The sequence below is a fragment of the Marasmius oreades genome, chromosome 2, assembly GCF_018924745.1.
Source record: "Marasmius oreades isolate 03SP1 chromosome 2, whole genome shotgun sequence".
Taxonomy (NCBI): Eukaryota; Fungi; Basidiomycota; class Agaricomycetes; order Agaricales; family Marasmiaceae; genus Marasmius; species Marasmius oreades.
The window spans coordinates 3,045,711-3,064,944 of NC_057324.1; the positions used below are offsets into that span (position 1 = coordinate 3,045,711).

Here is a 19,234-nt window from a genome sequence, read left to right on the forward strand (position 1 = left end):
CTGTAAGCTGTTATGCTTACAGTGGAGGGAACTTACGCATCACGCGTCCGGCGCACACCGACTGGCCACCCACGTCGGATCGCAGAAATATGTACCGATGTTAGAACCTCCACTCGACGCTGACGCTGACACACCTGAAGACGAACCACGAGGAGAGGGATAGATACCTACGTACGACAGCGCAACCCGCGCACGCTCGTACACGAATACAACCACGAGCGCCCACAACCCCATTTTATTTATTACTAGACGGCTTGTAACACGTTAATCTGCAGAAACCAAAAAAAGAAAAGAAAAACTTACGCATCACACACCTGTGACGACCTGTGACAGTCAACGGTGACGGTCAGTCGATGAGGAAGCCGTTTCAGAATGCCCATAACCTTACTTCCATCCTATTAACTCCAACATTTCACAAAAAGACGCGTACCGGACTGCGTCTGGCTCGTTTGTTGAGCACCGCTGTGCCCGAAGAATGCTCATATACGGAAACTTTTTTGAGTACCACAGCTGCTCCGAGATTGAGTATTGCTCAGTTTGGTCCACCGAAACAGGTCGCATGTTACTCCAGAACCTCTATCTCTGAGTTCAGGCCAAACGACAGCAGTTCTTTGCGACGTTTTATCGAACCTACTATTGGCACAACTCTGACATGGGGACTGGTTCCGTTTTTCGACCGCGACAAAGGATCTCTCCGCCATGTCCATCAACCTACGCGTCTGGATCCACTTTTGAAAGCATGCTTACATCCTCATGTTAGCCGGAGTTTTCTCAAAGCCGATGTGGTAACCACAAAGAAGGTTCTAGTCAGGTATGTTCCACAATCCCATGACTATCCCTCTTTTGTTTCTGAGTTCCGTCATGCTGTAGCCTCTTGCACGGTATTGGATCCTTCAACGTATCCTTCATTGGCGGGAAATTGTATATCGACCAATACTGCGCCGAGAAACGGTAGGTCGATATCCAGCACTCTTGAACCTCGCGCTAATACCAAAGCGAGCTGGAAGATCAGTGACAACGGTTACGTAGGGTGAAAATAGACCCGCCTCTACATCAGATTTGCACGCTCATCATTGTTTTTATTCAGAAGATACGGATTTAAACGAGCATGTACTGCGTTATATGAACAATCACGCCAGAAACAAGCCCCCCACGGTCTGAATGATTGGTACGGCGTTATATCCCGTTCCATCGGTGGAATAAACCTATTATTCGCTGGAGAGATTCCTTGTATCAAAGGTAGGACATCACCTTCCACTCCCGCACCTTCATACGGTTCTTAAACTCGCACGACAAAACAGCACCTTATACTGGTCAGCCAGATTGTTACATGGAACTCAACTGCAGAAAACTTGGGCACCGATTACAGTATGTAATCAGTTTGTACCTTACTCTCTCCAACCTTCACCTCATCGTATTTCCAGGAAGGATATGAAGGACTGGTATTTCCAAGCCCATGTCATGGGTTCCTCTGGTATCTTCATTGGTTACCGTGACACTGCCCATGTGCTGCGAAAGACAGAATTCATTGCAACGCAGGACCTTCTCGGACGGCTTAACATGCCGTGGAATCCTCAAGATAGCATCAACAACCTTTTTCAGGTGCTGTATGTTCTACGGAACTACTGCCAACAGATGTTCGACCAGCGGGAACTCCGGAACGAACATAGAAAGGAAGACATCACATGGCGCATAACGATTCGAGGAAAATTCCTGGGTGGATTTTCCATCCGTGAGGTCGCCGAGAGCGAAAGCGAGCCACTGAGAAGGATGGATGGGAAGGTGCAGCAGAAACGTATCGGGATCGTCCCCGCGGCGCTCATCAAAGAACTACAAAAACATATCATGAAAGAGGCATTCCAGTAGAATAGCATCATTACAGTTTCGTAAAAGGCTGTGGGCTGATTAGTGCTTCTTGAGCGTTTTCCTGTCAAAGACCTTTTAATTTAACCTTACCCGCGATATCTTCCTTACCCGTTCGCCAGAATCTGCTACTCACCCGCCCTAGGGCGAGCCATTCAGCCTGACTCTGATGTCGCTTTACAATGCGAGTCTCCGTGGCTCGCTGGACGATCCCACACCGGCTTACGACGATGTAGCTAGCGTGAGTAGGAGGTACGTTCGGTGCATTCGCTGTAGACAATGTCCCACTGCTGACCGTTTCCATCAACTAGTAATACCACTTCATCGAACGGCTCAGCGGGAAGCAGCATAAGGTGGCAGATACTTGAGGACCCTGTCAAGTGAGTGATAAAGTTTCTTTCGAAAGACATGATCCAAACTCATAATCTCAGTAGGCAGCTTCACTCGACGCCTCGCCGCATCATGTCACCACGCAACTCGCGGACGGAACGATTTCAATACACATACTGCCTCATTGCTGGTGCTGCGCCCCTCCAATTCATTATTTCGTGCGTAATGCTCGATTCTCGATGGCGGCAGATGATTTGACATCCCAATGAACAGAGTCGAACCTCTCGGTGGAAAAGGATTACCAGGAAGATACACGTTCCGACTATCATTAAAAGTGGACAAAACAGAACGGCCTCTCGATGAACCTATCATCCTAAACCTATCGGTAGACCCCCGACAGTTACAGTTCGTGGTCTTGTAAGTGCCCTGTGTTCCTGTCCCTATCCATCTTTTCAAAAAGTCGGTGGTTCCTGACTGGTGTAACCCAGCGTTTTCCCAGGAAAGTCGAGCCTACCTGTTGGTTGTCTATGGTCTTATCGAGTGTGGTTGAGAGTTAACGGGGTGGATCATCGGCTGTTTGGAGATGATGAGTTATGGGTTGGGAAGGATCCTGATTTCAGTTCAGTAGCTGATGCCTCGTATGCTCGGCTCAAATCCGTCGGGTCCAATTCTCAGCTGTACGAAGGGGTTGTTGGCGGGGCACGTGTACAGTTCATTTTCAGGTATGTATTTTTCGCCGAAAGTTTCCTGATGCCGAGTACGCGCCATCTTCTACGTACTGATAAACTACCGATGAAACAGATGGCAGCATCTTGGGGAAGGGTTATACAAATATTGCTTGGATTACGAGGCTTCGGGCGTGGGCGGCCCTCTGATCGAGGATTTCCGTTTAATCCTTCAGGGTGACCCACGGAACACGACCTTTCTCATATAGTTGAGTTCTGTTTTCCACGAGATGTTTCGGTTCAATCATGTTGATGTCGAGTGCTTTTAGTACGGTTCCGATGAACTCCATACCGGCAGGTGCTTCCCACCGACTGCGTGTCTGGCTGAAGACAATGCTTCCCCTTCCCACCGAAAGTGGCGCAGACGTCTACCCATTCAACGACTCTTACATCTATCAACGAATACATAAATCGGACTCACTCAAGATAGGATCCTGTTTGGACTTCAACTCTGTAGGGTCCAAAATGGTGATGGGTTATGCAGCGGGACCTCCAAAAACATTGACCGTTTCCCATCAGCGGGATTCAAGATACGACTCGAAACCTACAGTTCACGTTGGTTGATAAATTATTCAAGTTATGGATATACCAGACATATTTAGTATTGTACATTGTAGTGTATGCTCACATGGCTAGATAATAACTGTAAACGACCATTTTTATGATGTGTTCTTAAGATACCTGCGAAATGAAGGTTCAAATGCAGTTAAAGGGTTTGAAAGGATGCACTGAACATTGAACATGTGAAATATAATTTATCAGAAGACCCCGGCCACACGAGCCAAAGCACCCAGAACAATCACACCCAGGCCCTTCATATTGATGTCCCAACGTTCAGGGACCCTGGAGTTATTGGTCGTCTGAGACGAGGGAGACTGTGTGGGAGTAGAAGGCGTCGTCGATTGTGTTGGTGAACCTGTGGATGACTGAAGCGTGGACGGATTGAAGCTTGACGAGGAGCGACCATTATCTTGCCCAGGAAGCGTCAACCGAGGAATAGGAGCACCCTGAGCAGCACAGCTGCTCACGAACACTATTGAAGTTGCTCACGACTGATCCTTGTTACGCGGAATCATGAGAAAAAAACTCACTGTCCAAGACCTGCTGAGGTTCTGTATAATCCTGGGTGCCATTGACTGTGCCAATGCAGAGAAAGCAATCCCGGAGACCGTTGTCGAATGTTACCGTGCAGCACTGCTCCTTCGAACAATTGCGCTTTGGAATTAATATTTATCTCGCGTCAGTCTAGCATTCCCCAAAGAGATTACCTTTCACTCACCGACTGTAGAGCAGGTGTGATGGGTGCGCAGGTACTCTGACACTCTGGGGGGATATTGAGGCCCTGGCGACTATGCAGCGTCACTGCTCTGGGATCACTACATAGAACGACGCCAGTGAGGATTACAAGAGTCGATACGAAGGGGAGTAGTCGAGACATTGAGAGCAAGGGCGAGAAAGTGAACAATGACAGCGTGCATGCTCACGTCACTTAAATACGCCGGGTCGTTTGAGAAAGTGTATTGGACGATTTTGGAGGTAAGTCGACGGAGCCCAACGCTCGGTACTGATCGGATTGAAAGAGGAAAAGGGTTCAAGAAGTTGTTATTTCATGATTCCATATCGCGGCCTCTTCCTTGCATGTAGTAAATAGTCGGTAACGTTGTGAATCTGTCGAAGACGAATGAACCTGGCATAATGTTGGAATGAGTATCCGAAGCTCGCGTCACGAGCCGTTGAGTTTCGAGCGCTTGAGCTGTCATATCAAACAAGATAGATAGATAAAATTCTCTACAGACATGCTAATTGTTGGAGACGACCAAATTGGAGTAAGGCGTCACTCTCATTGACTGAGACGGTCACCACCCTTGTTCTCGATTAACGAACTGCTCTGAGCTGCTGCTCTCCTCTACGATCGACTCGTCGAGCTCGCTGTCATGAACGGCGTCCGCAGGTTTCTCGGCGCCGCCGCTAGCCTTGGCCAGCAACAACAGCAGCAGGAATTATCACACCCCTCTCCACCTCTCAGCATCGTCAAAAATTCCAATCCTTCCTCATCTCAGCCTCCGTCTTCACCCGTCAACACAACCTCAGCGTTGCTCATTAGGAAACATTCAGCCAAACCGTCCACCGATACGTCTTCAGAATCCCGTTCATCACTTTCCTTGTCCCCAGTCAGTACCAGGTCTCCCTTACCGCCTCTCCCCTTGCAACTGCACCAAGAATCTTCGCCCGTAGCAGGGCCTTCAACATCTCCAATACAGAGACCTGCGATTCCGCGAGTCCAAACAGCTCGGAAACCTGTTCTTGACCAAGACTCGAAAGCTCCAAAATACACCACGGGTGTTCTCAACATTCGCGACGAACTGATATTCAGTTTGCTTGCTAGCGAGGCAGTAGTTGCCAGCACAGACTTTCAAATACTTAGCGCAGAGGAAGTAGAAGATCTCAAGAAGGCATGAATTACATGGAACTACTTTGGAAAAGAAAACGGCTGATGTTGCAATGATCATTAACAGGAACAACATATCCTCAGCACCCGCCTCAATGCTCTCAATAAGAAACTCACCCTCGAAACCAGAATTAGAGATGCCGCCGTCAGTTTATCAAAAGTTAATCAATCCACCAACAAGAAGATTGCCCAGAAATCAGTCGAACAACTTGAAGCTGCCAACAAGCGCGTTGATTCTGCACAGAAGGAATTTTGGCAACTGTCTGAGAGGGCAAACGAAGTTCACCGAAAGCTGGTCGAGCATCGAGCGGGCGTTTTGAGCTGGTCGGTGAAGAACATGGAGAGGAAAGTGAACCCGATGGCGAATGGCAAAGGCAAGGCATCCCTGAACGGTGTCAACAACGGTGATTCTGGCTACGATTCACCATTAAGTCCCACTTCCTCCATTTCCTCCGCTAATGGCAATGGCGCTATCCCTCTAGACGGATTTCCCTTTTTCGCTGGACATGCCAACACAACAGTTCCTTCGAAACGCTCACTCAAAGACCATGCGTCATTGACCGCTGAAGTTTGCTACCTTGAGGCGAACCTCAAAGCTGCCACCGCGTCTCTGGCCGAAGCGACGAAGAAGCAAGGCGAGATGGCAAGGGAGCTCAACATGTTACGTTTGGAAAAGGAGGAAGTAGAAACCATGTTGAGTATAGACCTTCAAAATGCACAAGAGACTATTGCTGCATTGGAGAAAGAGCTTCCTGCATTGGAGGGCCTAGAAGCCCAGTTCAATGCCTTGAGAGATGAGAAGGTTACATGGGAAGCGGAACGGAGTGAGTGGGAGAAGGAGAAGGAGAGAAGAGGGGAGGAAAGTGAGAAGGTAGAGCGCGCTGTATCCCAAGAGAAGGAGGAGGAAATAAATCACCTCAAGGCAGAGAATCGAAGACTCGAGGACGATATCAGTCGATTACGATACGACAACGAGAACCTACTCCGGAAAGCTGGGGAGGAAATTGATGAAGGTATTGACGCCATTCAGGACATGGTACAGAAACACTCCATACCAACAATGTTCACAAGAAGAGAATCCTCAACTTCTTATGCCCTTCTTCTGGCCATGGTGGACGCAGTCGACAAGCATCTCACTGACTTGAAATCCAGACTGGAGGATCAAGCGCAATCCGACGTCTCATGGCAAATTTTGCGACGTAAACTGGAGGAAGACGTACGGTTAGGACTCGACAAAAGAGAGGCTTTAAGTAGGGAACTGGAAGAAGCTCGGAGAGAACGCGAAGAAGCTAGAAGGGAAAACAGAGAGCTTGAAACGAAGTTGAGGGATCAGCAAGAGAACTCAATGTCGATGTCGATCGCCTCTTCTGGCGGTGCCAGTCCGCCCTCATTACCTTCCTTAATTTTCCCATCTGCATCTGAACTAGCCAATGATTCAGCCGCGAGGAAGATTATCGCAATCTTGCAACCCATATGGGCGATTCTTCCGTCACCAGAAGCTCGGGCGGCACAATCCAATGCCCAGCGTTCTTTCCGTGCCGGAGGTTCACCTGGTTCACCTTCATCGCCAGGGAGCCCCGGCTTCATCTCTCGCGAGCTTTCGTCGACACCACCCAAGTCAATTGCCGAGTTGGATGTTCGATCTCTCAAAATTCTCTACGACAGTCGCACTCTGGCGCAACAGCAGCAAGTCCAACAGCCCTTCTCTTTAGAAGGACTTGTGGCGAGGGTTCAAGCGTTGGTCGCTGACGACCGAGCGCTCATCGCCCGGTTGTTGCGATTTGCACATGCACATGACATGCTCAAGAAGAATGCTGAGAGAGCTCAGAAGCTGGCGCAGGAGAGCAACGTGGCCCTTGAGACTTACCAAAAACAAGTGCGTGTATTAGAAGACATGGTTGGGAAAGGCACTGTTGCGTAAGTTCTTTTCTTTCGTTTTGGTCGTGGAGAGTTTCATTGAAACGCCACGTTCTTTACAGGCAAGATGAGTTGCACAACCTCTACGAAAGCATAGAGCGCATTTCTGCCGAAAAAGCCGAGATCGAGACGGAAGCCGCCAAGCAAACAGAGATTTGCAAACAACTAACGGAAGCCAATGATACATTGAGTGCACGCGCTCTCGCGTTGGCAGATGAGGCTGCCGCTGCTCCGGAGAAAGCTAGACAGCAATTGGAGGTGCAGCTGAACGAGTTGAAGAAGGCTTTGGACGCGTCGAGGGATGAAGTGGAAGCATTAAGGAGATCTGAGCAGAATCAGGGTATGATGCTGATGGATGAGTTGAATGCTGCACAGACGGAGAATGATCGATTGAGAGAGCAGCTGAGAGCATTGAAGCGGTGAAATACCGGCTACCAGTGGACCATGTTATTCCCTATTTCCTGTCATTTTATTAGCATTCATTTCACACATTGATTATTATGTTATCACAACCAGCAAATCTCCAACACTGCTCACTGTTCTTCAACCTGTAATGTTCTTATAGGCAAAGGTGGTGAGTAAACAATGTCGTACGTGTATTGTCACTGTTTCTTCGATCGTGTCCGTGTCAAAATCATAAATGTACAACAAACCGTTTCCTACTGTAGGTTTTCAATACGCCAAACCTGCAAATGTGGCCACTGCACCAACCACCACACCCCCCGCCGCCATCGTCAACCCCCCACTACGTCTCCGGGAACCTGACGTCGCCTGTTCTTCTTTAAGCCTCTCATAGAGGTCCTGAGTGTCCTTTTCGTCCTTCCCAACGATGAGAATATTCTGTCCGGGATGAGCAACACCCGCTGGTAGTGACTTTGTGAACAACCCTTTAGGAGCCTGAAGGTCATCCGAATCCGCTTCAGGAATCATATAAGCTTGAGCAGATGACAGTCCCTCCAGTCGTTTCAGGAATTGGTGACGCTCTTCCATCGACATACTACGTTGCAAAGGTTTAGGAGGTTTTCCTGCGGCGCGTGAGTGGGAGTCAAGAAGACCCTCACTAGAGGCAGAAGACGCGACGTCATGATCATCCTGAGAGGCTACCACAGACGAGAAGCTGCTCCACGGCGAGGGTGGGTCGAGAGAACAAGGCATGATAGCCCGTTCCATTTTCACTCTACCATTCGTACTAGTGCTGCCATGGGACGATGTCGCCTCATCCTTCCAGTGAACGACCTTCTTCTCTTTCTCCGGTTCTTCTTCCGGCAGCAGATGTTTAAGCAGTTCAACAGAGTTGCTATCTAGTGACCCCAAACTCTCTGCCCGAGGAATTGCCTGCTTCGCAGCACGTTCAGATCTCCTTCTTTCCCTGATCACCGCCTTTGTGTCCTCTGGTTCGGTATCCTCTTCGGCGGGGAGTGTTCTGGGAGTCAAAGAACGTCGCCCTGTGGATCGAGTTTTCTTGTGGGTGACCGGTACAACGTCCTCGTCCTCGGCGTCCTGAGGACCTTTCGTGATGTCCAGCGAATTGATAGAATTGATTATATGTTCCGCTGTGGGACTATCACGGCTAGAGCACGCTCCCTTGGGATGACCACGCATAGGCTTCTGACATTTGTGGCAATGTGGAGCCTTTCGAGGAGTGACTTTGGGCGAGCTCTCTTCAACGACAGTTGCCTTTGGAGTCGCTCTTAGTGCTGACTTTGTGGGTGTGTTCTGGTTAGAACGAGTTGTCGTCGGAGACATAGCGAGGTAGGGAGTGATCAAGCTTTGATCAAGCTTCAAGTGCGACGCGACAGATACAAGGTCAAAAAGCGGGAATGGAGCTGAGTGGCATATAAAAGTGGACAGTTGACAATGATTAATATGACTCGCCGGGCCATTGTTCTTGACAATGAACGCAATTGATAAAAAGGATTTTGTTCTTTATGTGGTTGCTAAGTAGTGACCTTGGACAATGACCACAAAGTAACCAATTGTTCCACCCACACGTCGGCAAAGGTGTTTGTTTGCCTTGGATGGTGATGACAAGCATTACCAGTCTCGCTAGAACAAAGCTTGTTCGAAGATATCGATACGAACGTCAACGGTATTTATATGATGTAGGCTAAAGTAAAATACATGTTCTCGAGATAAACCAGGATACAACGCAAATGCATAGCTTGATACCTTGTATTGACAGATAATGTAAGAAAAAGCGGAGAAGGGATTCAGAACGAAGAAGACAAGTGAAGTCACAAACTATTCTCTTTTGCTCGCATCCCGAACAACCGTTTTGAGAAAAGAAGGGCTGAGACGATCGCCTGTAAGCTAGAGAAAGTATGCGCACCAATAGATTCTGTAAAAGAGAATATTGTAAACCAATTGGTCGCAGTTAAAAGTAATTGGAGAGCTTCGCGAAGTAGCGGTCAGATTAGAGGCCCGACGACCTCTTTCCTCTATGTGGCGGTACCAGTGGCAACAGCAACATTTTCACCGAACGGTAATTGAGGGGATTTGAAGTCCGTCCTTTCTTTCAGGTGAGCTGGCGTGGCGTTATCGACCACCGGGGTGAGAGGTAACGGAGGAATTGCACCGTTTTCGCTGGACTTGATTGGAGGTTCATCGGACGTTGGATGGGCAGATCTGGTAAAAACGTAGATTGTAGAGGCTGTGAGAGGGTGTAAGAACATCTGAAACAAACGTTTTGATCCTTTTGCTGGGCATATCTGAGGACGTGTTATTCGATTTGCCCTGGCCCTTGGAACACCTTCGCGTCAGCTACTCAGACAGTGTTCATGTTATCTTTCATCGCACCTTCGGTCGTTTCGCCGCTGGTTTAGGCTGTCTTTCACCTGGATCAAACACATTGTCGGGTAACGCAGACCTGACGGCGAATGAATTGGAATCGCCAACTTGAAAGAATTGGCCACGCACTTTCTGATATTCCGGACAACTATTCCCATTTTTCGTTCATCAAACTTCTCCCACATTTTTACACCGTTGGTAAACTCGATTGTTGGGTATGATATATCTAGTTTCCGTGGGCCAACCGCACCAGCTTGAAGACCGTAAGTCAGTCGGAGTCTTGTGAAATTGATGTAAAGCTTCACGTTGTCTTGGCTCTATGGCTAATCCCACATAGAAGGTTGTGGTGTACACAGGCCCTGCGCCTTCCTTGCCTTCAATATCTTCTAGTTTGCGTTTCATAATCGTATCAGAGATATCGCCCTGTGCCACGGCACGAACTTCCTCGTCGGATAAACAATAAGAGACTTGTTCGAAGCCCTTGACGAACGGATGCGCTAATGTCAATGTATCGACGAATTCTAGTTGCTTGACAAGCAGGCGTATTCGCGATTCGACCGTTCCTGACCTGCGGGCATCGTCTTTGAAAGCTCATGCATAGGTCAAAGTTTGCGAGACATACCACTTGATTTGCAGGTCTGCGTTACCAGTTGAAGCTATGATTTGAAGATAATACTTGTATTTGTGAAAGAAATCGTGCTTGGCGAAGAGCTCAGACCAGTTAGCTGTACCAACAATAACTCTGTCCACGATATCAGCACCTGGGTAAAGCATTACTCAGTCCAGACATAAAACATTGTACGACGTACAGCGCACCTCGTTTGAACTCCTCAGTCGTGATGGACTGTGTGGAAGCTGTGACGTTATGAGTAGCACACATAGCGGGATAAGTCGGTGTTATTATGGGCATTCGGTGTTGCCGATCTGCGGAATAAAGCTTGGAAAGGAATTGGGAACCGAGCTACCAAGCGATGCCAACGAACATACTTTTGGATTCCAGACTTTGACTTGTAGCGGTCCCTCCTCGATTTGTTTCAGGAGTACAGGCTGGGGCCATGACCTAATGTGATTCAGAAGTCAGACAAGATGTGGAATATAGATATAGATGAAATACGTACCATTGGTACAAGATAATAAAAAATCGGCTTACGATTGCGCCCGCAATCGCATTCGGGTATAACTGACATATCCGGGCTACAACCATAGCCCAAGCAACGCCACCAAAGAACCCGTTCACGTTGGAATATATGGCCCTCCCTAAAAAGAATGAGAAAATAGTGGAATCTCACTGGCGGATACGCACGCTGTGCCCAAAGCTTTATACACCGCAATGAATCTCGAAACACTTCAACATTCGGTACCAGTCGCAGAATTTCGTTTGCGACACGAGAACCTGGAGGCATCATTGACCTTGGACCACTGGAAAAGGAGAAGTAAAGTAGCCAACCTCCAAGACTACGAACACATCGCTCGTCGATGTTCCGAAGTAAGTTGTCATCTTGTAGCGACAAATCTTCCGGTATTGTTGTGAGAGCAAGCCTGGCCATCAAAAAATCAAGTGGAATTCCAGAGATACTTGCAGTTATAATAGGTACATAGGCTTCCGGAACACCCTACTCAGACAGTGGTTAGGGCCACAAAAAGAATTGAACGACAAAGAAACACATACGGCGACCTCAGTAGCACCCTCAAAATTTCGCAACATCGGCTCGAAAATTTCAAAAAAGTCTTCTCTTTGAACGTGTTTCGGAACGACACAAAGGGTATCTATATCAGACCCTGGACCGTGCACCCCCAGTCGATAAGACCCGAAAGTGAAGATTTTGCCACCCGCCGCGCTCGCTGCAGCCTCGGAAAGGCCCCTTTCTATCCCAACTTTCTTCACGAAGTCTTTTACGAGCGCTGAAACGCGACCCAGAACGATTTCACTGAATCAAATCAGACACAATAAGCCATGAATTCATACCCACGCCTACAGGAAGGGGTTGAACTTTGAAGTTGAGATGTAGTATACGTACCGAGTCTGTGCCTCCTTTTCAGATTCAAACGTTCCCTGCCGTCTAAGTTCTTCCATTAAGGTGATAGTCACTTCCTTTTCCCTCTCGGTAGAATCTGCAACTGAAATGGGCGGAGTGACACCTATGAAACTTGGAAAAGACAAATCGTGAGGCTCTGAATATGCAGTGAGGAAAGGTAGCAGTACCTCTGCTCTGTTGACATTTGGGCTCAAAGATGGCAACAAAGACTGCGGTGGAGGTCTAAGAGGGGAAAAGTAAGTAATCTGTCGAGCTTAGTGCCAGGATGGCCGTCGGTGGAAAAGTCTGAGCCGTCACCTTATGTCATCCAAGAGCTAATCCGAATCGGACACCGGCGGCCGGAGCTTCCCGACAGTTGGCCCAGACCTTCCAGTGGCTTTTATCGAGGGGGACTTTACCGTCTGCTCTCGCAAATCCTTTCTGCTGCAAGAGTTGGATCTCCCACTTCTGTCGTAAACCACTATCGAACGTTAAAGGCATAGGTATTGTCGTCAGTATGTGGTCCACTTCCGAACGCGCCTGGCTCTATGATTATGATCTGGGCAGTGCTCGGCTACAGCGACTTGATATTCCAGGAAGGGTCCGCTAACGCTTCTGCGAACCCTTAGTGCACTTTTATTCAAGGCATTACTATTCTGAGCGCGTGAAGGAAAAAGATGGGGTGCCAAAGGACAAGCCAACGCTGCCGGAACGCTTAATGGGAATTGGAGGGAAACCCGAAACTTGGTGTCTATTGCCACTCGGGATAGCCTCCCCACTGATCAACCACAACGCCCCAGAAATTGACGCCAAACATCTCGCGAGCTTTCTCTGATCGACCGTCCGAAATTAGATACTGCTGTCGAGAATGCCTCTTGGATTCTGTTGTCGACTTTACATCGCAGGCGGAACATCCATTTTTGACTCAGCAAGCCATCGGTGACCTGTGTTCCGTCCTCATACCGCTCGTACTCCCAGTATAGTTCTTAACGGAACACTGTCTGTATATTTAAAAAGCGAATTACAGTTTCACCGCAATTAATCCTTCTCATGCTTCTCATGCTTGACCATTCATTGTGCACGACAAGTGGCTATATTATTCGTGCTATTCACAAGGTCTGTTGTTTTCTTTGAGCCATATCGCGGGCCGCAATCTCGTAGACTCGGACTCAGTAGAGACTCCAGCAACGACAGACCAACCCATAGTTGCTCTGCTTACTTTCGAAAGCAATGGGAATGCTTTCACCAAGATCGAGAAGATACGGGATTTCGTGAAATTCCAGCATCGCGTACTTTGTCCTTTCCATTACGACAAGTTCACGACCTTCTTCCTGACGCTCGGGATAATTTTGTTAAATGCTCCCGGTGGCGCCCTCAGTACTGGGATCATTTACTGACAGAAAATCCTGCTCATTATAGAATAATATATTCAGGGATACAGAATCAGTCTCGGCCAACTGATCGAGGGCGACCAGGTTCTCACTCAGCTTTCATCTTTAGCATTCATCTCAAGCTCTTTACAGGAAGGGCCTTTTAAGACCGATTTCTTTCACAATTTACAGAGGAATGGCCCGGCGTATTCTCCTATAAGTCACTTGAAGTGTCCAGCGTCAGACCGCACTAGCTGGATTTTTTGTTTCCAGAACCAATGATCCCGCTCGGCCACAGTATACCTCTCTCACTGCGACTCTCTTCTTAACGGACAGAGAAGTCAAGATGGATTTCCAGGATCTCGCCGTGGAGGATTACAGGCGCGGCAGGCCTAGCTTGATCTCTTTCTAGGTCGATATCATGGGGCAGGTACATTTGTCTGTTTACAATCGAATTTTGATTCACCTTCTGTCCAAGTCCATCCATTTTCCGGCCGCATTTGACTCGCTTGTGCGCGTTGAGAAGTTCTTACTCTGTCGGTGAAGATCACATTCCACAATTAACGAACGTTGACCGAGCCCCGAATAAGTGAGTCAAGTCAATTGATTGCAGAGCCTGCAGGAATATAGATTTCGTGTTCAACGCCCATCATCATTCCCAGTTTCACCGAAACGTTATTCATCTAGATTGAAAACGGTTCGTTTCGGAGATAGTTGAGTCTGTAAGCATACTCACGATGATTTTTTGGATGAGGTTAAGATTGGTGGTCGCGAGGCTTTGCGATATTGATCGATGCGGCGAAAGTGGTTTACAGATCGTCTAGAACCAATAGAGTAATGTGAACGGTGGGGAAAAGGCTTACAATAGGTAGTAGCCGATTTGTGAGCTGAAGCCTTCGAGTCCAAGTTGCAATTGAATGACCCATGGCTATGATAGCTTAAGCCAACATCGGTGATTCTGGTTCAGTCGCACTACAAGCCGACGTTCATTGTAGGCCGATCGTTATTCAAACTATACATCACCTCGCCATTCTACATCTTATTTCGCATTCGATCAATCCTTCGTTCTTCTGTGGGAACGTCTATCTCTATGATCGTCTGCAAGTCCGCCGTAATCCAACTGTGAACCTCCTTGTCGTCTCACAGGCGACCTGGAGCGCGAATGGTGGTCTCTTCTTGGAGGTGACCTGGAACGTGGGCGAAAGCCTCTCCTCGGAGGGGACGTACTGCGAGGGTCTCTTCGCGGCGGTGAGCGCGACTGTGCGGAACTCCGCTTATCATTACGTCCTCCCAGAGATTCCAGTAAAGCCTCGACACCTTTCACACCCTCCGATTTCTTCAATTTCTTCCTCTCCTTCTTCTCTCGCTTTCTCTCCTTCCGCACTCGTCGTTCTTCAGGTGTCTCGTCCTTGTGCTTTCCTTTTGATTTAGACTTCTTCTTCGTCTTGAGTGCCTTTTCCTCTCGTCTTTTCTGAATCAAGTAGTCTCGCATGGGGTCTTCCGGGTCAATCTCTGGACCCGATGATTCGGATGACTCTGAACCAGGATCCTCGTCTATTTGCGATGCTTGAGAGAAGAAACACGTCGCTGAAGACAAGAATTGTTACCTTGAACCACTTCAGGCCTAGCGTTGAAAGTCTCTTCTTCAGGTTCGATCCATTCTCCGTCTTCGCCTTTTGATTTTGGTTGTCGGTAATTCTTGACGTGGTCAACACGCAGAGTCCTCTCCAGAACCTTTGCACCATTCATGTTATCAACCGCCAGGATGGTTGATCGTTGATCCTCATACATGAGAAACGCGAATCCTTTTGGCTTTCCAGTTTCCTTTTCTCGCGGCATGTTGATGTCCATTATTTCACCGTACCTATGAAAGTAAGTTCAAGTCTAAACCAAAATAGTAGAAAGACTCACTGTGAAAATATCGCAATGACATCCCCTTCTGTGAGTTCTACATTGAGTCCACCAACGAAAATGCGCGCCGAATCTTTATATTCGTCGTGCCATGATGCGGAGGTACCAAGTTTGAGTTCGGCGTCGTTTATTCTATTTATTTCCTTTACGACACTGAAAGACAGTCAGTATAGGTCAAAATTTACGGGGGAAAAGGAAATACTTCATGTTGAGACCCCAGACATGGAGTTGAACAGGCGTCGTGTGTTCATTGCATTCATGATCGGAACAGGTAGTATATTCCCACGCATGGACTGTCCAAAAAATTTGCTTTGAGTTCGATAGCTAATCGTGTGCACTGAAAATGCCTTCGTTTTCCTTACCTCTCATTCGTGACAATCCCGACGGGGGATGGGGACCATCTTCGTCTAACTTGCCCGAGCAATTCAAGTTCAAAGATATCCCATATGCCCCCTACTCAAAATCTGATAAACTTGGTCGTTTTGCGGATTGGAATGAGACCGCCTCTGATGGAAGACAAACAACTATTGGTCTTCCAGTAACTCAAAATTCCCGTACTGGCCCCGGAGGAAGGAGAAGAGACGGCGCACAGGCTTTTGGAAGTGGTACAGCTAGTGCATTTGCTTATTTCCACGTCGAGGACGAGTCATCCTTCTCTCTGGTCGATAACAAAGCTGCTCCGGCTCGCAAAACTGGGCAGTTCTCTCGTGGACGAGGTGGTGGACGGGGTGGCGCTACTTATGCTACTCGTGGTGGTACTCAGCGTGGTCGTGGTGGTTTCACTTCTGGTAGAGGTAACACTCAAAGAGGCGGTAGAAAAGGATGGAGAGACTGGGACAAGGCAAGTTACTATGCTCATCTAAAATCGAGACTTCCTCACTGTCTTTTTAGAACACCCGCACCCGTGAATCTTCTGTCGTCATTTCGCCTCAATGGAGCATGCTTGAAGAAATAGAATTCCATCGTCTTACAAAATTACGGCTTGAAGTCGATGAACCAGAGGAGCTGTAGGTTATCAGCTCTTTCCGCTCCTACGTTTCTTAACAATATCGATTTATAGGGACACATACGGAAGGGTTTACCCGTACGACAAAACCTACGATCGTGTGACGACCAAAACCGAGAGGCCGTTAGTGCCTCAAGATCGCATTAAATACAATACCACTACTTCTGATGACCCTATTATCCAACAGGTGCCTCATCCCACACTCGCTACCATATATTTCTCATGTTTTGCCGTTACAGCTCGCCAGTAAAAACACAGCAACCGTTTACACCACAGATGGTATTCTCAGTGTGTTGATGTGCGCACCTAGATCGGTCTATCCATGGGACATTGTTATTGTTCGCGAAGGGAACAATCTCTATTTCGATAAGCGGGATGGCGGTCCGTTCGATACGGTGACAGTCAACGAGAATGCTTCTGATCCCCCGCAAGATCCTCCGCCACCCAACCCCAACAACCCCAATGAGAAGGCCCCCGAGGCCCCTTCTATCAACTCCGCCACTTCATTATCTTTGGAGGCGACTTACATCAACCAAAACTTTGGGTTCCAGACCGTTACCGAAAATCCTCCTCCTCCTGCCGTGGACTTTGCTAATCCTAATCCTTTCTACGGACCTGAAGAAACCGATCCCCTGGCCTCTTGCGGTTACCGTTACCGTGTATTCGATCTTGGTATCACAGAAGATGAAGATGTCAAAATTTGTGTTCGAACAGAAGTTGATGCATACGCCCCCGGAGCGGGAAATCCTCGTGAAGGGCAGGGTTTGATTACAATTCGTGCTCTCAATGAATTCGATCCCAGAGCCCAAGGTGCCGGAGGAGCTCCCGATTGGAGAACCAAACTTGATGCTCAGCGAGGTGCCGTCGTAGCTACCGAAATGAAGAACAACAGTTGCAAACTTGCCAAATGGGCTGTTCAAAGTATTCTTGCTGGTGCTGATTTGATGAAACTTGGGTATGTGTTTCATTGACGGCTGTCATACAATTTTAATTTTAACATTGGGTTCTCACTTTTAGGTACATCTCACGAGCGAATCCAAGAGATAATACTCGACACGTTATTCTGAGCACGGGCTCTATGCGTCCCACGGACTTTGCTGCACAATTGAATGTGTCTTTGGCTAACGGATGGGGTATTGTTAGGACAGTGACAGACCTGTGCATGAAGCAGCCAGAAGGGAAATATGTTCTCGTCAAAGATCCCAACAGAGTGCGTAGGAATCCATTTCTATCCATCTATCATCTGTATTTTTTTCCCACCCTGTTTCATGTGAACTCCATTCAATGCTGACTGTTTCTAAACTCTCGTAGCCGGTGATCCGCTTGTACGCTATCCCAGCTGGCACCTTTGCAGAACAAGATGAGGAGGGTGAAGCTTTCGAGGAAGAGCAAGCAGATCTGACGACGTAAAAACCTTCTTGGATTCCCAGTTGTATTGTTGCTGTAAAAATACCACCAACTCTATACATACTTATCTTTGGGAACTGAGGAGCGTCTCCACCGCACTCTCGGGGTTCGGACTGAATAAGCTTGTCAGTTAAACTCAAGTTGGTAAAAAAGGTTCATCCACCTTCTCTGTAATGCACCAACGACAGCTTCCCGTGAGATATCAGGAAACATACTCGTAATTTGGGATATCTCTGTTTCTGTAGGGATTCGGACTCCAGCAGATGTTCCATCAGTTCTCCCCGTCAATTCATGTACCCATTCCCGAACGACTGAAGCTCCGGCTTCCGCACTGGGACGAGCAGCTGCTCGTAATCGTGATGTCGTGTTATTTCCCCCCGTGGCAGCACCCGCCGTTGGGCGTGCAGTGGTGACAACTTCATCAGTTTGGAGTAGGTCAGAAAGTCCTGATCTAGGTGGACGTGGAAACGCAAAGTTTGACCGGCGAGGTGGACGCGTTGTGCCTATGAGAGGTAAAAGGAATCGTGTTGACAGTCTCGCCACAGAAGGGGGAATGCGGTATCCTTTCAGATTGACGATGTCGGAACGGTACATCTGGCCTGATAGAATACCAATCAGAGCAACTGTCACAGAGCCAGGGAGGCGACTGAGAGACATCTGATGAAGGAGTTAGTATGCTGTTGGTGCATTTCCCTCTTCCTATTTAAGAACATACCTGCAGGGCAAGTATATAGGTAAAAATCTTGTTACTGAGCGGGATTCCGAACACACGAAAGTCATAAACCGTTGGGATGATTCTTGCATATTGATACAGAAGGCTGTAGATCAAGGCGGAAGGACCGGCTGGCAGTTGTGCAAGGCCGAATTTGCGAAACAGGAAGAGTGTAACGAGTTCCAGAAATGTGGATAGCGTAGTGGATACCAGAACAAACGACTAAGTATTCGCCTCAGTTAAGCGTCCCGTTTCGAGGAATATGAGAACTCACAGCGAACTTCAAAGTCCCAAAATGTCGCTCAACCAAAATCCCGACATTGAATATGATCAATTCTGCCAACAGAAGGTCCCCAGAGCTTGAGAACGCTAGATTTCGCGTGAACAATCGCCAGTACTTTGAACGCGAATGAGAAAGACGAAGTGAATGTGAAGCAAAACATGTCAAACCTGGTGATGGCTTGAGATATGAGGTATGAGCTTTTGTGTTGGAGATTATGAGCTTTGGTACTTTAGGTCGTGATGGCGAGACCTACTTGAAGATGAAAGTAGTACTTGACATCAAAAAGGCCTACAACGATTGAAGTCAACGCTAAACCTATCGCGAGACCTGAGGAAACGTAGCATGTATCAAGTTCAAGGTGGGGCACGAGGGAAGAGATCGAAAAAGCTTCACCTTTTGAAAATGGAGCATTCTCAAAGGACATATAAGATCTCCACGAATAAGCGTGGGTGGAGGTAG

At 47.9% G+C, this 19,234-nt stretch overlaps 9 protein-coding genes across 12 annotated transcripts; 4 read left to right on the forward strand and 5 right to left on the reverse strand.

Moving 5' to 3' along the window:
* Nucleotides 1-353: 353 nt before the first annotated feature.
* Nucleotides 354-1,866, forward strand: E1B28_004752 (uncharacterized protein; the record flags this gene model as incomplete). The annotated part of the gene is made up of 6 exons (XM_043149268.1): nt 354-811; nt 871-951; nt 1,001-1,030; nt 1,088-1,239; nt 1,302-1,368; nt 1,425-1,866. The coding sequence occupies 6 exons, from the start codon at nt 354-356 to the stop codon at nt 1,864-1,866; spliced, it is 1,230 nt and encodes a 409-aa protein (XP_043013872.1).
* A 166-nt stretch (nt 1,867-2,032) lies between these two features.
* Nucleotides 2,033-3,482, forward strand: E1B28_004753 (uncharacterized protein; the record flags this gene model as incomplete). The annotated part of the gene is made up of 7 exons (XM_043149269.1): nt 2,033-2,115; nt 2,175-2,243; nt 2,295-2,411; nt 2,467-2,610; nt 2,682-2,915; nt 2,995-3,126; nt 3,188-3,482. The coding sequence occupies 7 exons, from the start codon at nt 2,033-2,035 to the stop codon at nt 3,480-3,482; spliced, it is 1,074 nt and encodes a 357-aa protein (XP_043013873.1).
* A 146-nt stretch (nt 3,483-3,628) lies between these two features.
* Nucleotides 3,629-4,380, reverse strand: E1B28_004754 (uncharacterized protein). Its single transcript, XM_043149270.1, has 3 exons — nt 4,198-4,380; nt 4,010-4,133; nt 3,629-3,951 (listed from the first exon to the last, which is right to left on the reverse strand). The coding sequence occupies exons 1-3, from the start codon at nt 4,354-4,356 to the stop codon at nt 3,677-3,679; spliced, it is 558 nt and encodes a 185-aa protein (XP_043013874.1). The 5' UTR covers nt 4,357-4,380; the 3' UTR covers nt 3,629-3,676.
* A 328-nt stretch (nt 4,381-4,708) lies between these two features.
* E1B28_004755 (uncharacterized protein) lies at nt 4,709-7,832 on the forward strand. The gene is made up of 3 exons (XM_043149271.1): nt 4,709-5,371; nt 5,435-7,284; nt 7,347-7,832. The coding sequence occupies exons 1-3, from the start codon at nt 4,853-4,855 to the stop codon at nt 7,705-7,707; spliced, it is 2,730 nt and encodes a 909-aa protein (XP_043013875.1). The 5' UTR covers nt 4,709-4,852; the 3' UTR covers nt 7,708-7,832.
* A 124-nt stretch (nt 7,833-7,956) lies between these two features.
* E1B28_004756 (uncharacterized protein) lies at nt 7,957-9,030 on the reverse strand (the record flags this gene model as incomplete). Its single annotated transcript, XM_043149272.1, has 1 exon — nt 7,957-9,030. One exon carries the CDS (start codon nt 9,028-9,030, stop codon nt 7,957-7,959), a length of 1,074 nt encoding a protein of 357 aa, XP_043013876.1.
* A 323-nt stretch (nt 9,031-9,353) lies between these two features.
* Nucleotides 9,354-12,396, reverse strand: E1B28_004757 (uncharacterized protein). 3 transcript variants are annotated; one of them, XM_043149273.1, is made up of 13 exons: nt 12,275-12,396; nt 12,090-12,218; nt 11,741-11,999; nt 11,519-11,684; nt 11,375-11,464; nt 11,190-11,328; nt 11,059-11,131; nt 10,888-11,008; nt 10,694-10,832; nt 10,377-10,639; nt 10,201-10,324; nt 10,081-10,150; nt 9,354-10,023 (listed from the first exon to the last, which is right to left on the reverse strand). In XM_043149273.1, exons 1-13 carry the CDS (start codon nt 12,289-12,291, stop codon nt 9,886-9,888), a joined length of 1,728 nt encoding a protein of 575 aa, XP_043013877.1. In that variant the 5' UTR covers nt 12,292-12,396; the 3' UTR covers nt 9,354-9,885. The 3 variants fall into 3 exon arrangements, with proteins under 3 accessions (XP_043013877.1, XP_043013879.1, XP_043013878.1); XM_043149275.1 differs by having other exon boundaries at nt 9,354-9,909; nt 9,968-10,023; nt 11,741-12,218; nt 12,275-12,394; XM_043149274.1 differs by having other exon boundaries at nt 10,081-10,324; nt 12,275-12,394.
* A 1,413-nt stretch (nt 12,397-13,809) lies between these two features.
* Nucleotides 13,810-15,679, reverse strand: E1B28_004758 (uncharacterized protein). Of its 2 annotated transcripts, XM_043149276.1 has the most exons (6): nt 15,570-15,679; nt 15,368-15,520; nt 15,064-15,320; nt 14,480-15,010; nt 14,193-14,428; nt 13,810-14,139 (listed from the first exon to the last, which is right to left on the reverse strand). In XM_043149276.1, the coding sequence occupies exons 1-4, from the start codon at nt 15,572-15,574 to the stop codon at nt 14,511-14,513; spliced, it is 915 nt and encodes a 304-aa protein (XP_043013880.1). In that variant the 5' UTR covers nt 15,575-15,679; the 3' UTR covers nt 13,810-14,139; nt 14,193-14,428; nt 14,480-14,510. The 2 variants fall into 2 exon arrangements, with proteins under 2 accessions (XP_043013880.1, XP_043013881.1); XM_043149277.1 differs by having other exon boundaries at nt 14,193-15,010; nt 15,368-15,639.
* Nucleotides 15,680-15,710: 31 nt separating this feature from the next.
* Nucleotides 15,711-17,783, forward strand: E1B28_004759 (uncharacterized protein; the record flags this gene model as incomplete). Its single annotated transcript, XM_043149278.1, has 6 exons — nt 15,711-16,208; nt 16,259-16,374; nt 16,428-16,560; nt 16,613-17,328; nt 17,391-17,583; nt 17,685-17,783. The coding sequence occupies 6 exons, from the start codon at nt 15,711-15,713 to the stop codon at nt 17,781-17,783; spliced, it is 1,755 nt and encodes a 584-aa protein (XP_043013882.1).
* Nucleotides 17,784-17,844: 61 nt separating this feature from the next.
* Nucleotides 17,845-19,199, reverse strand: E1B28_004760 (uncharacterized protein; the record flags this gene model as incomplete). The annotated part of the gene is made up of 7 exons (XM_043149279.1): nt 17,845-17,893; nt 17,944-18,437; nt 18,496-18,714; nt 18,767-18,889; nt 18,943-18,972; nt 19,029-19,102; nt 19,169-19,199. 7 exons carry the CDS (start codon nt 19,197-19,199, stop codon nt 17,845-17,847), a joined length of 1,020 nt encoding a protein of 339 aa, XP_043013883.1.
* Nucleotides 19,200-19,234: the final 35 nt, after the last annotated feature.